We start from the raw sequence: 16,413 nt of genomic DNA, 5'->3' as shown, positions 1-16,413 counted from the left end.
CGCATATTTGGACCTATTCATGACCTTGCCCACTTGTTGCACCTGTCACGGTAGACAAAACTTACTTCTTCTGCAGTTGGAAATAATAATAATAATAAAAAATGCGGCAGTGAAGACCAGTTGGAAACAAAAGGCCCATTTTGGCGATTTTTGGCGTTTGATTGCCGCTTCATTAGGAGCAACCCTGTTTCTTGGCCACGGTCACGGTCACAGAGTAGCCAGGAGGCATCGAACCCCAAACAACAGACTCTCCTTCGGAAGAAGATGCTAATTCCGGCGCTCTGATTCACCTCTAATGGTGATCTCCAGAATTCCACCGCATCTGTGATAGAACGCGAATGTGACTCGTTTTTGTTTATTTGTTTGCTGATTCTTCGTCTACAACTCACTTCACAATGGATAGCTGGATATCAAAGGTCAGCTTTATTTTTATTTTTTCGTTCTTTTCGAAAATAAAATCTGTGATGCAATTTTTTTAAAAAAAACTTTCAGCTTTCAAAACTTATCTGTATCTATATTGAATCCTAACAGAATGCAAATATTAGAGAGCTTTCATAAATATATTTTTAATGTGAATTTTCTTTTATATATTTTAGTAGTGAGATATTTTTACTTTACATTTAAACACACTTTATATAAATATTTACAAAATCTTACCATTTAAAGAAGTGTTGAGAACAAATATATTATATTAGGTTTATAAATCTCTTCGAGTTGAAGAATTATTTTTATAATTCTATTTTTTAGCAAGTTTTTGTTAAATATTCAACTTAGAAAAAAAAATTCAACATTAGAAAACAAACTCCAATTTTTAAAAATCTAATTGTAAATGTTGAGTATTTATTATGGAATTAGCAGTCGTATTTTCAGATTAATTTATAGTCAATTCATAGAGCATTAATTAAAATCTAATGGTTATATATCAACTGAATATAGCACTCTATCTAAAAATAATTAAATATCATTGGAAAATATTTTAACTTTAAATGAATTTTTTTATTTTATTATTTTATTTTGGATATTAAAATGCTTTGTTGACTATTCAAAAAAATGACATATGTCTGAATGAAAATCTAACATCCATTTGTTCAAGATTAAAAGAAGTCATTTGATTAAAAATTTGTTTATTGCATTTTTGCATCTAAAACAGTCTATCAATCAGAAAATTAATAAAACTTTCATTTAAATATTTTCATTCTTTTTATTGCATGTTAAACTGATATTGCCATTATATTTATTAAGTACTTCATTATTTTATTTTGATATAATAGAATTCAGATATAATTTAGAAATAATAATTCCTTTAATTATTATTACCGTAAAAGAACAGAAAAATTTAAAAAAAGTATTTTTTAAGAATTAATCAGAATTATGTAAAAAATTTTTCCTAAAAATTATTTTTTCTTCACCTGCCTGATTTGTTTCATTGTAACTGAAACTTCTTACTCTTAGAATGTTTTTAATCTTTTCGCTGTATTATTCGCTGTATTATAAGAGAATGTAAAGTGTTATTTAATGAAAAAAACGTTTCTTACCTCAGATCAGATAAAGAAAGTTTTTATTCTTCATGATTGTTTTGGTCTCTTTCTTGATTGGTAATTTAATTTATTCATTTATAATTTTTTTAAAATACAAAAATTATTACATAATAAAATGCATTCGCAATTTATTCTTTATCGCACATGATACAAATTACGTTCTACAGTGCTTTTTAAGAATTAAAATCCAAAAATTTAACCATTGCCATTCTTCTGAAGATAATCTAATGACAAAAAATAAATTGCAATCATGATTTTACCAGCAATAAATAAAATATGAAATTCTATTGAAAATTAATAATTTTATTTGAGAATAAATTTCCGAATAAACTTAGGAAATGTAACGAAGTATTCGACTTTAAAAAACTATCACAGTGTTTAAATTAAAATAGTGTAGAAAAAGAAAACGCTTCATAAGAAACAGGGAATAATGTTAACAAAAAAAGGAACAGTCTTTTCTTTATATTTCCTATATATGCGATACGAAAAAATAAATGATTTCGAATTTTTTCCATTTCTATGATAGAATTATGGAGGTTGCTAGGATCTGATAGCACAATCTTACATAGTAGGAGTTTGGGTTCAAGATTCGGTTCTGCCCACCAACCGCCTTTAAAGAAGAAATGCTCTGCATAATAAATCTGAGGCCGTTTCATTTTTCATTATGTCATTTTTCATATAAGAATGTAACATACTAACGTTCGATATTTGCTTTCTGCATCTGGTTCGTATTTCAAGCTTAAGATATCCGTTTTTACTTTCTCGCATGCGAAATATATAAACAGATTGTATTGCAATTGTAAAAAAATTCGCACTTGAGATTTTGACAAATGTCCCAGACCTTTCTGAGCCCGAAAAAAATTATTTTTGGAATTATATTACATCTATCTGTCTGTGAGCACTGTAACTCCTAAACACTCTAAGATAGACTGATGAAATTTGGTATAAGCTCTAATCCAAATTTGTGGATTCTTATCAAATTTTGGAAAAAAGTCCATTCAAAAATTTTTGTTGTTATTTGAATACAAATGATGGGCACAATGATCACAAAATTAAAAGAGCTTGATAGATGAAATTTCGCACACAGATTTAACATTTAAATTGTCGATATCTATCCAATTTAAAACTAAATTTGCCAAGATGCTGATTGCCTATCGATCTCTGTACTCTTTCTTGTATGTAAATGCAATAATTAAAAAAAACTATGATCTAGGTAAATTAAATTTGGTATGTGATTTTAGGATTACAGTTGTAGTTCTGTGTAAAATTCTGATTTCAGTCTGTCGAAAAGAAGGGTGTTCAAAATACATATTCAGTTTTCTGGTACTTGTGCATTTATAGCATCTCAGATTAATTGCCCCCCCCCCCAAAAAAAAAATCTATTCGAAGATCGTAGGTTAAATAGCAGGTGTTAAACTCTTCTATAACTATTGTTTGTCAATCGAAGTTAATAATACACAAATTCCGTTTTCTTTATGATAATATGAAGCACATAATTGCCACGAGAGGAGAACTGAAAATAAAAACTTAAGTATTCGTATCATTCATTCATCGTCTGATCTAAGGTCAACAATTTTATACGGGGTGATAGACTTTATTAAAGAGAATGTGATAAAGTTTTGAGAAAAAAATACTCTCGCTCGTTAATAGCTGATGTAGCTGGAAATTAAACGAATAAATAAAACCAAATGGTGTTTTTTCATCGATAATTTTTCTTTCATTCTAATATGATTTACTTAGTCCAACAAAATATTCTAAATTTTAGTAACATGAAGTTCCAGTCCCAATAGGAGACAGATTTTTTTTTAAATATAAAATTGTCTATATATGGAAAACTAGCAAAAATAAGATTTCGAATGATTTGCATTTTCAAGAAATTTTTAACTACCAAAATTCAAATATTATTTCTGGGTCTTTTTTTGATGAAAATAACTTGAACTGAAAGGAAGAGCAGAAATGAAATATATTTATAACGACAGCGATGAAATGCAAAATACGTACTCTTAAAAATAAATCTGCATGATAAAATTTCTATGTTTTTTTAAACTTCTTTATCTTCTTATCTCTAGGTCAATTCTTATATTAATTAATGAATTGAATAATAAGCCCGCATTATTGTTGCCGTCATTGGCAATTATTTTATGTTTAATTGATTCATTAATTACTTTTTACTTAATATTGAATCCAGATAATCATTTCATGAATCAATAAAAATAATTAAAAATAGCAAATATATCAATAACGTTTGTATATTGCAGTTTTCATTCCGAAAATTTAAAGGACGAATAAAATGTTGGTTTTAAATGATTTTTGACGATTTTTAATAAAAATCACTGCACGATGCCTTCATCATTTATGATGATCACGAAGTGCATTCCGTTCTACAGAGTTAAGGGCAAGTTTTTGTTTTGTTTACAAACAACCAAATAAACCGGATACGATAGCAATCAACTTCCGTAACCAGGCATCGTGAGTAGAATTGAAAATTTTCCATGGCTGTCTAAGAAAATTAATGAAAGAGCACAAAAAGTTTTTTTTATTGTAAAATATACAGTATGGTTTGAGAGAAATGAAAGTAATAACAAGAGGAGGTCACGGGATTGAAATCTGAGATCGGGAGGAGAATTAGTATAATGATAGTACACATTTAGAATGTTCATTTATGAAAATATTAAAACGCAATGGCCAGTCAATTTCAAGAAAATGGTCAAACTTTTGATAAAGCTTATATACTGATAACTTGACTCCCGTTCCGATTATCTCGATTGCATGGTTGTCTAGGTAACCGTCTCGTATACGGAAGGTCAAGATTCGAACCTGGCTAGGAATTTTTTTCTTTTTTTAATAACTTTTATTCAATTCAAATTTTACAAATACTGTTAATTAATATATTTTTAATTTTTTTCATCCAAAATAAATATTTATTATCAAAATACATAATAATAAAATTAAAATTTTAAAAGAAAAAAATTATAAATACCGATGCATTTAAAAAAAATAAAATTATTTCAATTTAATTAACTATTTACAGATAGTTTTAATTAATATGCTACTTATTTTTATGCAAGGATAAATTTTTATTCTTTTAATACTTAAACTATAATTTAATGTTTAAAGGAAAAATAATTAAAAACGTATCATTAATGGCTACAGATAATTTAAATTGCTTGCATCATTTTCAAACAATTAATTTTCACATTCTTGGATTTTAATAATAATAAATTATCAGTTCTAACTCAACGAAGCTGTATTTATATCAAAAATTGAAGGGAGCAGCTGATATTTGTTAAATATGTAAGCAAAGTTCCCCAACTGCAGTAATCAAAAGAGATAGTACAGAGCAGGTGCTAATTTATTGAATGCGTAGGCAGATGGTTCAAAACATATTAAGCGTATACAAAATTCTTATTTAATCGAACATGATCAATTTCAATCGATTACAAATGTGCAATATATAATAATTTATATAAAATTTGTTTTTACATTAAAAATATTGTACATGGTATTTAAATTTCTAGCAATACCTTGTACTTCAGCTAGCATCAAATAAAGATCAGAATGCTACATCGTTACTTTTGGCGATAGAAGGACAATTTGATTTTTCATTCTCTAATTTTAGGCGCATAAGTTGCATAAATCACGCGAGACATTTTTGTAAATGTTCGTGCTGAATATATTTAGCAAATGATCTCATATTTTGATACTTAATAAATAATGTAGTAAGTAAAAGATCTCATATCTTTAATAAGCAAATAAATTTTATGATAGTTTCTATTATAAAAATTTCAGAGCATAAAGTTACCTTGTTTTAAGCGATGAAATCTGCAATGATTTATTAGCAAATTCAATGTTGTTGCCGCATATTTGTAGAATTCGTGTTTTGAAAATGTCAATGAATAAAAGTAAGTGTCCAAGCAATTCTCACCGCCTTGAATAATTCGGATCATATTTTTAAATATTCAAATAGTGTCATGTTTTTATTCATTTCATAGCAATATTATGCATTTTCTTTCATTTTAGAACACATTTTTCTTCTTTTCCCCTTTTACTTCGAATTTTTGACGGTTAGAAAAGAATTTGCTGATTCATCTGAAAATTCGTTTCGTTGATTGATGCTTCTTTTTCAATTTTTTAAATTTAACAATAAGTTAAAATTTTGAGAGCACGCTCGATATAATTGAATGTAATACAATTATTTTTTTCTAATGAAGGAAAACATCTTGTTCTCTCAATCAACACCTATTTTCCGTTAAAAAAATTTGTTAAATGGATACATTTTTTCTGATAAAAATAGTTTACATCACTTTCAAATCTTTTTTTATAAATTTTCTTTTAACTTGGTTCATAGAATAAAATCCATTTTAACTTTTTATGTAAAATGGCATGCTTAATAATATAGTATTATATTAGGTTATAGTTGATACGTTTCATATAAAAAATGTCTAAAGTCTTAATGAATTAACCATTTTTGTTTTTCTATGAATTCCATTTCTTTTCATTTGTAATAATATAAAATATCATTGCTATTTTCCTCCGTCTTATACTGCACAGGAATATAAGACAATTGTGTGTGCGCATAGAAACGGTTTTCAAGAACACATTGATAGATACTGTTTTTTGTAAGAAATATAAAAAAGAAGGAATAAAAAAAATTTATTTAACCATTTAACAAGTTCACGTCGAATAAATGATCCTTGAAGGTCTTTCTTCAGGAAATTCTTAGCTTTCGAGACGCAATCACGCGAGCACTTGCTGCTATTAGCTTTCTAGTAATTTGTGGTTTTCACTAATAGTATGGTACTTTTTTAAAAGAGCAAATAAATATTTTTAAGAGATTAAGAAATGCAATTTTTTAAAATGAAATATTTGTTTTAATAAGTTCACTTAACAGGCGAATAATTTTTAAAGAATATTCGCTCACATTCACCCGTACACATGCGCACGAACACATATTAATTACAGGTTTGAATAGTATGATTAATCGGCATAGATTTGTTCTTTTTAAACATTTATATTAGACACAAATGCAAAATTTAGAGCAAATTCTTTACACTTATAAGAATCTTATTGAAAATAAAATCTGTTATAAACCACGCGCATTGTGTTTTGAATTGAATAAAAGCTATTTATATTTATAACAATAATAAAATCATTTAGGTGATTTGTCTATCACTTTTATGCTCTACTTTTTTTAGCGATTTTTCTCAATTCACTATTTAGACCGGATGGGGTTCCACGATTTTTTTTTAAATTTAAAACAACCAACGAAAGAATGTTGAATTTTGTTAACAAAATATTCTTTTTTTCCAATTCAAGTAAACATTATAGGAAAACACTCTTACTCTTTGAAAAATTTAGGTAAATAGCTATCCAATGAATTTAAAGAAATGAAGCAAAAGAATAGTTTATAGTTTTGTGGAAATATTTCTGTATTTTTCTTGAAAGAAAAAAAAATTGTTTGGACACAACAATCAGAAGAATATGGATGCCAATTTAAAGAAAAGAAACGAATGAATTCACTTTTTTAAAATTCATCTTGGATTTCATTTTTGTTCTTTGCAAACGCGATGCGCACCAAGAAAATGACACAGAACTTTTATAATGAAAAGAAATCAGCAACATAGGTAAATCTTGTATATGTAAGCCGATAAAGCGAGAAGTGGTTATTAGATTAATGTTGGATTATTACATAATGATACCAGTGATAAAGGTAATAGTTACAAATTGTTCCTTATTGTATCCATTTCTGAATATATTTGATTTCTTTCAATAGTCACCACTCTTGAATGCCCGATATTCATAAATTTCTACTTCGATGTTTTTAAGTAAATTTAATTTCAAAAATAAATCCTTAAATCTCCAGCCCTTATTTTATAACTGGGGATCATTACTAGATATATTTATTATCGTTTTTATTATTTATTTTTACTCTCCTCCGGTGAGGAACACCACGAATATGGGGATGAGAATTCGCCAGATAATGAAGATAATATTCCGATGATGGAAAGCACCTCCTGTGGGAGGATGACGTCTTTTTGGGTTATAACTTCAGTTCTCTGGCCGATGTCGTGGCAATTATTTTTCTGATTACCCGGATGTTTAGGTAGGTCGGGGGTATTTAAATTATGATATTTTTACTATCGTTGGAGAGGGGAGGGACATGGGTAGGCAGATGAGTATCTCGGTTCAAGATGCCGGTTCTCCTGGGGATATAGTTGTGATTATGTGGTCTCATCTCCAATAACAGGACGTAACTCTATTGGAAATGACTGGTACATGGTCAGGATAGGACCACAATATCAATATTGTTATCTGCGACGATCTGAGCATTGAAGCACCAAAATGCCAAGACAAGGCAAGGGCGTCCTTCTCCTTTGCTTACTTATTGTTTTGATGACGGTAATTGTAAGCATTAATTTAAATTCTTTGTTGTCTACTTGTAAATAAAATATACTAAGAGAAAATTTTCGAATTGTCCCAATATTCTACCTCAAAAGTTGGACGAATCGCCACGTTTGAAACTCCATGAACCAGAAAAAATATCTTTTCTTAAAATTACCTTTGATTATCTCAAAATCGATACATCACGAAATAGGTTTAAAGGAAATTTTAGTTATCTGTCCATCCGTGTGCTTATGAGAATGATAAAACAAAAATAGATCAAGCTAGACAGATGAGATTTAGCTTATGAATTGTAGATCTGTATGTAATTTGGGACAAATTATAGGTTGCTTGACTATCCATAGATGGAAAAATTCCTACTATTGCAACAATAAATAAATCTCAAAAAGTTAAATAAATAAAAAATTTTGTGTAATTTTATCACTGCAGTTGCATTTAACTTTTTATCGAGTTAATTCAAGAATAATTTCAAGAATCATTCTTGTTTTTCTTCACATATAATGAAGCTTAACAGAAATCAAAGTTAATTACATAGATGAAATGTTCTTCAATTTTTTTTCCAGTGTTATGCTAAGCATAAGGTGAAAATGCAAATAATAATTTCATAAGAATTCATTGCTGTTAAGAATGCAGCTCGAATTTAAATTACATCTTAATTTAATCATGATAAAAAAGATTTTCATCCGTTAGATATATTCTTTTAAAGACAATAAATTGTAGAAAAAAACCATGTTCCCTTAATAGATGATAATAAGTAATTTTTTACCCATTTTCGATGTGAATTTCGAAACAAGATAAAGATTATTTTCAGGATTAAAATTTTCTCATTGTCTAAGAACTGATTATTACATATTTTAATATTTAACAGGTTTAGTATTTCTTTTTATTTATTTCCTGATGTTGGTGTAAAAATAAAAAGTAAAATTCTTTCCAGCATGACCAAATTTCTAGGGAAAAAAAAAGCTAGAAACCATAACTTTAATGCTGACAGCTTAATTTCGCCGACAAAGTTTGGTTTCAACGCAGTCACAAATGACTTGCCATGCACCAATGGAGAAAGAAACTTGTTTGAACACAGAATAAAACAAGTGCAAAAGATATGAAATAAGACAAAGGTTGATAAAAAAGTAAATTCTTAGTTCCGGCATTTTGTTCTGAATAGATTCTTGTTGAAGTTATTTGTTCTACATTTGATAATTAGGATTTATTCTTGTTTCCACGATGTTTAGCTATTTTTAGGACAGATTTTAATCGGAAAGATTTGTGGAATTTTTTTCAACAGAACGGTAGAGTATTCCATTAAGAAATCATTTTCATGTGATACGCTAGGTTAATTTTCTAGAAATTGCTCGAAATGATTTTAAAATATTTTTTTGAACTTCTTTATAATATGCATCAGAGCAATACAGCCTAATTTGGGAAATTTTAAACATCTCATATTTAGAATTTCGTCCTTTTTAAACTTAAAATTATACCCTTGTGGTAAATAAAAAATTGGAAGTAAAGATTCAAGGTGAATCAAAATGAATGATCGGATTTCAAAGCTTTATTGTACAGTAAGTAGTTACATCATTTGTTCGAAATATATATATATGTTTCAAGAAATAATACGTTAAAGTTTTGAATGCAAGCCTCCAAGATGTTTCATATGCCCTACTTTTGTTACATCATGCTTTAAATAAAATTGATGTCATATATCCTATATTCTTTCTCAATACTGGAATCTGAAAGGCGAACTGCCTGATTTTATTTCATTCGGTTTTTCGGTTCCATTCTCTATCGATGTGCATGATCTTCCGTTGTCGAGGAGAAACATGATTAATAAACGATTAGTTAATTCCGTAATTTTTTGTAAGCATAATATGTCATTTCTCTTAGATAATCTAATTTTATTAATTTTTAGCACTAAAACAATTAAAAAATTTTAATGTCTTTTTAATTCCACCATAAAAAATTTTTCAGTTTCAACTTTTGATCTGATTTATACTGGATTATCACGATATTAGATAAATATCAGAAAATTAACATCAAATGAAATAAGTCCTCTAACTAACAAAAATTATCCAAAACGTAGCTAAATTATCTAGTTATGAAAACTGTAAACATTTTTACATTAACTTAACAAAACGAGACGATTCTCCACCACATGTTTTGTAAGAATTTCTGAAATACCTTAATGATACGTTACCACATTGGTAGATTATTCTCTCATTTCGAATTCAGAAATTCTTACTTTAATCTCTGCAACCCTAGATCCTTTTTTGTGGAAGAAGAAGACTGCCACCACGTCCAATAATCCTCTCTGACATAAAAGTTCGATTCACAACTGCTCATATTAGCATCGCCAGAGACATACTACAGAAGAAAAGGCAAGAATTGCACTATAGCTGCTAAAGCACATTTAGCTACATAGATATAACTTAAGATAAATATCCGGTTTGTCGCCAAGCAGGTCAAAATCATGCCAACCGTCTTAAAAGTCCTCCATTTTAGCTGGCTTCTAGAGATGATGACGAATGGCTTTTAGGGTTGCAATAAAGAATTGCAGGATAACATTTAACGAAAAAAAAAAATAATTCAACTTTGGAGGCTGGACATAAATCTTAAATCTAGCCAGTTACAAAATGATAACATATTGAACACCTGTGATACTTGCTTTGAAAGTTTTTCGAATATAGTGTTTGAATATACTGTCTTTTGAAGTATGCAATAAAACAAATTTAGATATTACATGCAAAAACTACTAGAGGATTAAATTTGATTTGCTTAATTTATCCTTCTAACACAATAGATACTCAATTATTCCAGCCTTTGTAAAATAAGGTCTCTATTAACCACGTCTATATTAGAAAACAGGACTCTGTTTCTTCTACTTCTTTTTAATAAAGCGTCCGATGTTTTCAGAACATTTGGTCAAATTGGACATTCAGCCGATCAATGACAATACTAAGCTTGCTAAAAAATTTATTTAAAGAGAAAAAAAAATTAAGAATAGCTATCCATTTTAAAGTACTTCAATAACGGTTTTTTAAAAAATATCCCATGCATTTTCATAAGAAAATGGTGGTAAAAATGTAGGAAAGAGTACTGTCGTTGAAAGAAGGAAATATATTTTGAAGAACATTTTTAAATGGTCATTGAGTAAATGCAAAGGCAAAAGCGAAAATTAGAAACTTGCGAATTCTCTTCTCAAAATAGCTAATGGTTAAAAAAATACACGCAAGCGATTTATAAACTAATAAATGAATTTTTAAAAAATGTTAACGAATAATAAGTATTTGAGGATTTATTTTTGTAATTTCAAAAAAATTCTGGAAAAATTTAAATTTAAAGTAGAAGAAAATTTTAAAATTTAGTCTTTATCAATCGAATTTTCAGTTATTTGAAGTGTTACAATCCCAATAATTCCTAAATTCATCCCGAGGGAATTTGTCTTTCGAATACATTCTAACATGGTAATTATATGCTACATAATAATTGCAAAACGAAAAGAGTTAATTAGATAAAATTCGGTACACAGATTTAGCATCAGCAGAATAGATTTTTATCAAATTTGGAACAAAATCCACCAAGGTGTTAACTGTCTATCTGTCTGTCTGTACCTTTGAATGCATGTGAATACGATAACTTAAAATCATAAATCTTAAATATATGAATTTTGGTATGTGATTTTGTGATTATAATTATAGTTTTGTGTTAAATTTTAGTTTTTCAATTGTTTGAAAAAAAAAAGTCATGGAAAATATATATTTGGATTTCTGGTATTTGCGTCTTAACCGCATGCCAGTGATTAATCGGCAAAGATAGCATGCTAATAGCTTCTTTCCTAACTATTTTTTTTACCAATGGCGTGCGGTTAATAATGCACAAATATATTTATTACATGGCATGCGAGAAAATTTCAGGGACATTACTCTCACTGGTTCAATCATGTAAAGCGCAGATAATGTAACATTCAAAGCATGTGAGCACAGTAAAACACGCATAGTAATGATGTCTTGACAATTCACCAATCGAATAAGTAAAAAAAATGTTTCAATTTCTTCAATTTAGCGATCATCTTCCCATCCTACTGAATCACGTTCATTTCTAAATGTCAAAATGAACGCATTTCCATCATTAAATCGATCAAGATGTCACGCCAAAATCAAAGCGTGTGAGATCAATTTATGGCTGAGAAAGCTTCTGAAGAGACAATGTAAACCCTAATTCAGCCATAAAAACGAAGTCACTGTGACGGTGATGGGCAAATTCCAGTTTATGTGACAATCTTCCAACCCCAAGAGGCTGTGTAGAGAAAAAAATCAATGGACTGTAAAGACAGGAAACGATTCCATTCCAAACACCCTTTCTATCCTGACCTTTTTACGTAATGACCCGAGCGAAGTCAATGTAATGTGACTAAAGATGGTTTTCTATCACTTTTAAAAGGTTTATATATATATATATATATTTCGCGATTGAGAAATCCAGCGAAAATCACGACTTTTATATTTTTTTTAGTGAATCAGTCACGAAAACGTATAACAAGCAGCAGCAGGACAATCTTCGTGGTACATAAACATATGTGCACGTATGATTTCTATATGAATAACTGAGAAAAAAAATATGCTGTGCGAAAATTGCTGTGAGAAACTTGATCTGCTTTCGTAAACGTGAGAATAAAAGGGTTAGGTTCAGAAAATGACGAGTTTTCTTATGAGAGTGATTTTTTTTCAAACCTTTCCTGATTTTTATCGTGCATTTGGTGCTATATAGCCATGCCTGTCCTCATTGTCATAAACCCTAAACCAAAACAGCAGCAATTTTCTTCCTTAATCTGTGTTATAAAAAGAACAGATGAAAATAGATATACTAAGGTGTTTGAATTTCCTATACATATGTTAAAAAACACCTATATTCTTGGAAGGAGAGTATTTCAACTCTTCGTCAGTTATTAAATCCTTTCTAAAGCGGAGGGAGATATATTTAGCATTAAAAGTATTAATTCTTAAGTGTCCATGGCTATTTTCTTTCTCCAAATACATTTTTAAATGCCTATGGTTACTTTTGATTAAAGATAACAAAATATTTTGAGGTGGACATTGTATCTATTAAACATATCATTTATTACGCTATAAATTCAGAAGTTACAAAATATCAATACAATTTTTGACCAGACAATGCTATCTATGGAATCAAATATATTATCGGTAAATTATTTTTACTGTCATCCTTTAAAGAATGTGCAAAGACTTTACGCTGGAAAGAAATTTGAAGTTAGTACTTAGTACTTTTTTTGATGAAATAAAAATCTAGATATTATAATTTCTTACTTCAAATTTTAAGTAAGATTATTTATTTTTTAATTAATCATGAATTAATCAATTTAAAGAAAAGTTCAAATAAATTAAACAAACTATTTTCTTAAATGCCTCTCAATTCTAAAAATAATTAATATAACATTTCTAGAAGAAAAACTGAACCTTTTAGGTATATAAAAAAATCCACATTCAAAGATTCAAGACGTAATCCAAAACAAAGCAACAATCTAGTAACTCAAAAGAGACTTAATTATTCATTTAAAGCGTCATATCATATTTCTAAAATTTCGACCCATGGATGTGACAATTCAATATCTATATCTATATATAATTATCATTTAGTTCTACGCATATTTAAAAACATCTTAAACTTTATGTATTTAATAATAATATAAAGTTTAACTTGTTTGACTGTTTGATACAGTTCGGAAACACTACAGTAGATGATATCTTTTAATTCAAGTACAGATTTTCTCTTAGTCCGATAAACTTCTTGCTTTACTTTTGAGTTAAACATTTCTTACTTCATTATTTCGTTGAGAAAGAATATTCTCACATTTTCTAAGCTAGTCTAATTTATAGGAAACTTTTTCATTACAATATTTATATGTATATATTTTGCTTCTGATTGTTGAACTTCTATCTAAAAGTTTTGAAAATGAATGTGTGTTTAGTGATATATTTATCTACATCCTCCCTTTCACTATTTGCAAATTAAATTGTTATGTTATGTAAAATAATGTTATACATAAAAGTTTTGTTCTTAACTATTGCCACACAATTAAAAGATTTCAACTATTTAAAATTTTTTTATTAAAATATATATGATGTCCAATCTAACCGTGACCCAGCAGCTACTTTCTAATCTGTTAAAGAGCGGCATATACTCCGGTTGGAAAAATGGTCCAAATGACATCCAGAATCAGATCAATGTTGTTTGAATTATCACACATTTAAAGAATCCTACTTATGTTTTCGAATATTTCTACAATTAGAGTTGCCACACAGTTAAAGAATCATATTTATATTATTGAATCGTGCTACACAGCTAAAGATCTTTGCCATATATTAAAAATCATTTTAAAATGTTTGTAAATAAAAGTATATACATGGTATCCTATCTAATTTTGACGTAACAGCTCATTTCTAAAATGCTCTGATATAAGGAGTTATATAGATTGAGCCGATAAAAGTAAGCCTGAAAATATGTGATGTCACAAATTTTATAATGTCTTGTAGTCATATTAAGTAAATTATTTTAAACAAAATAATTCCACTCTTCTGCGTATAAAACAAACCGAATTATGAAGCTTTGAATATCTCTTTTTTAGATTATTCAAAACCAATATCGCCTGAAGAAAGATTCACAACGTCTCAGAGGATTGTTCATTGGTTTGAAATAAGGCAATTCAATTTTTTATAACTTAGTCAATTTTAGTAGTGACAGAGTAGAAATTAACTTCGTTAAAAATATTTTATTACATTTGACTAACAGAACCACAGGGCTGAATAAATACGTCGTTTTGAGTATTTTTCCAATTCGAAGTATAGATTTATTTCAAACGGTTTGGAAAATAATTTTTGGACTACAATTGGATTGGGCATTCTCTATATAATACGAAATGAAATTCCAATCCAAAAAATGCATGTATATGTTTGTTTGGATTGTCCGTCCTAACAACTCCCTTGGAACAGTGTTTTGTATCGAGATGTACTATGCACATGCCTTTCTTTTTAAAGAAATTCAGTAACAGGTAGCATGTACACAAGAGCAAACACATGATTTGTCGTCTAGAAAAATATTAAACACAGCTGAAACAATCGGTAAATCCAATCTCAAAAAAGGATGCCATGAGGACGTTAAATAATGTATAAAACAAAAATCCAGTCATGCCCACACAAACAGGAAATAATCAATATCTTATGTGCATGAAATTTGAAGATAATTGCTTCTTTGACAGACTCTTTAATCATAACCGTTTATTGGAGTGATTCAATCTAATAAAGCTGTTTTAATCCTTTTTTTTAAATTCTCCTATTGCCAGTAAGATATAAATCAAATGAATTATTATTTTCATTTCACTTTAAAGCGTTTTATGCATATAATAAGCGTCAGTCTATAATGGTATTGAATGCAGGAAAATGCTTCCGTTTCACTATAGGTTATATGATGCTGAAAATAATATGTATACACGATATTAACTGAAAAAATTCCAACTAATATTGAATTTTGCATGGGTAGTAACACAAAGTTACGAGAAATCACATCATGTATTCCAAGATTAAATAATAAGTATCAAGGGCAATGAAGCTTTATTCTAGATAAATAAATAGATGAAGTATTGTCAGCGAACAGATGAAATATCTAAAATTTGTCATGTAGGTTTAAAGTATATTACAGCTTATAAAACTTATGAACGATAAAAGTTTTTGATCAGGCTTTTTTTCGATTAAGGATTCTTATCGCGATATGATTTTTTAAAAACCTCTTAAAACACATGCCTAATTTGAAGTAATATTTACAAAATGCAAATCTATTTAGACTTATAATCTATCATATTATTCTAATCATTTTCTAACCTAGCCCTTTTTTTGTTAGTTTCTCATAAATAAATAAATGACAAAAAAAATTCTTGTAATTAATATATAATGTACATAAAGTGATATATATTTATTTTGTCGTCGTATGGTCAGCATAATGACTCTTGCACATAAAGAGAAAAATCCATCATCCAACTAAAATGAATAATAATAGATGACCTATTCTTCTGATTTAATGGCTTTGTTCCAGCTCGTTTTCTACAGTTAGAGACAATTTACATGGCTGAACTAATTGAAATTCATAGTTCATGGATTGTTGAATACTACTTTAGCTTTTCAACTTTTCATTTATTATTTATTACATTTTATTTTGTCGCAAATTTTCCTACATTTCATTTTTAATTGATTTTACTGTTATTTTTATTTATATGTTTCACATACTGCAATGAAAAACTTTAAGAACTCTCCTCATTTCTAAATATATTTTAAATTTTATTCTTTGTTTGGCGCAGTATCAACAGATCTGGGTCTTGAAATCGAAAATCTAAAAACAATTCAATCATTGTTCTACTTTTCCCTTATGATCTTATTGAAGCAAATTGCTGAGTCCGAAAAGTATATCGTAATGT

At 28.3% G+C, this 16,413-nt stretch overlaps 1 protein-coding gene across 1 annotated transcript in view; it reads left to right on the top strand.

The window, feature by feature from the left end:
* The first annotated feature begins 229 nt into the window (after positions 1-229).
* Positions 230-16,413, top strand: part of LOC129966032 (uncharacterized) — a 34,638-nt gene continuing 18,454 nt past the window's right edge. The window contains exon 1 of the mRNA XM_056080383.1: positions 230-416. Coding sequence (XP_055936358.1) covers positions 396-416 — 21 coding nt within the window. The 5' untranslated portion in view covers positions 230-395. The remainder of the gene's footprint in view (positions 417-16,413) is intronic.

This window comes from Argiope bruennichi, chromosome 1, assembly GCF_947563725.1.
Source record: "Argiope bruennichi chromosome 1, qqArgBrue1.1, whole genome shotgun sequence".
Lineage (NCBI taxonomy): Eukaryota > Metazoa > Arthropoda > Arachnida > Araneae > Araneidae > Argiope > Argiope bruennichi.
This window is presented reverse-complemented; position numbering and strand designations above follow the sequence as displayed.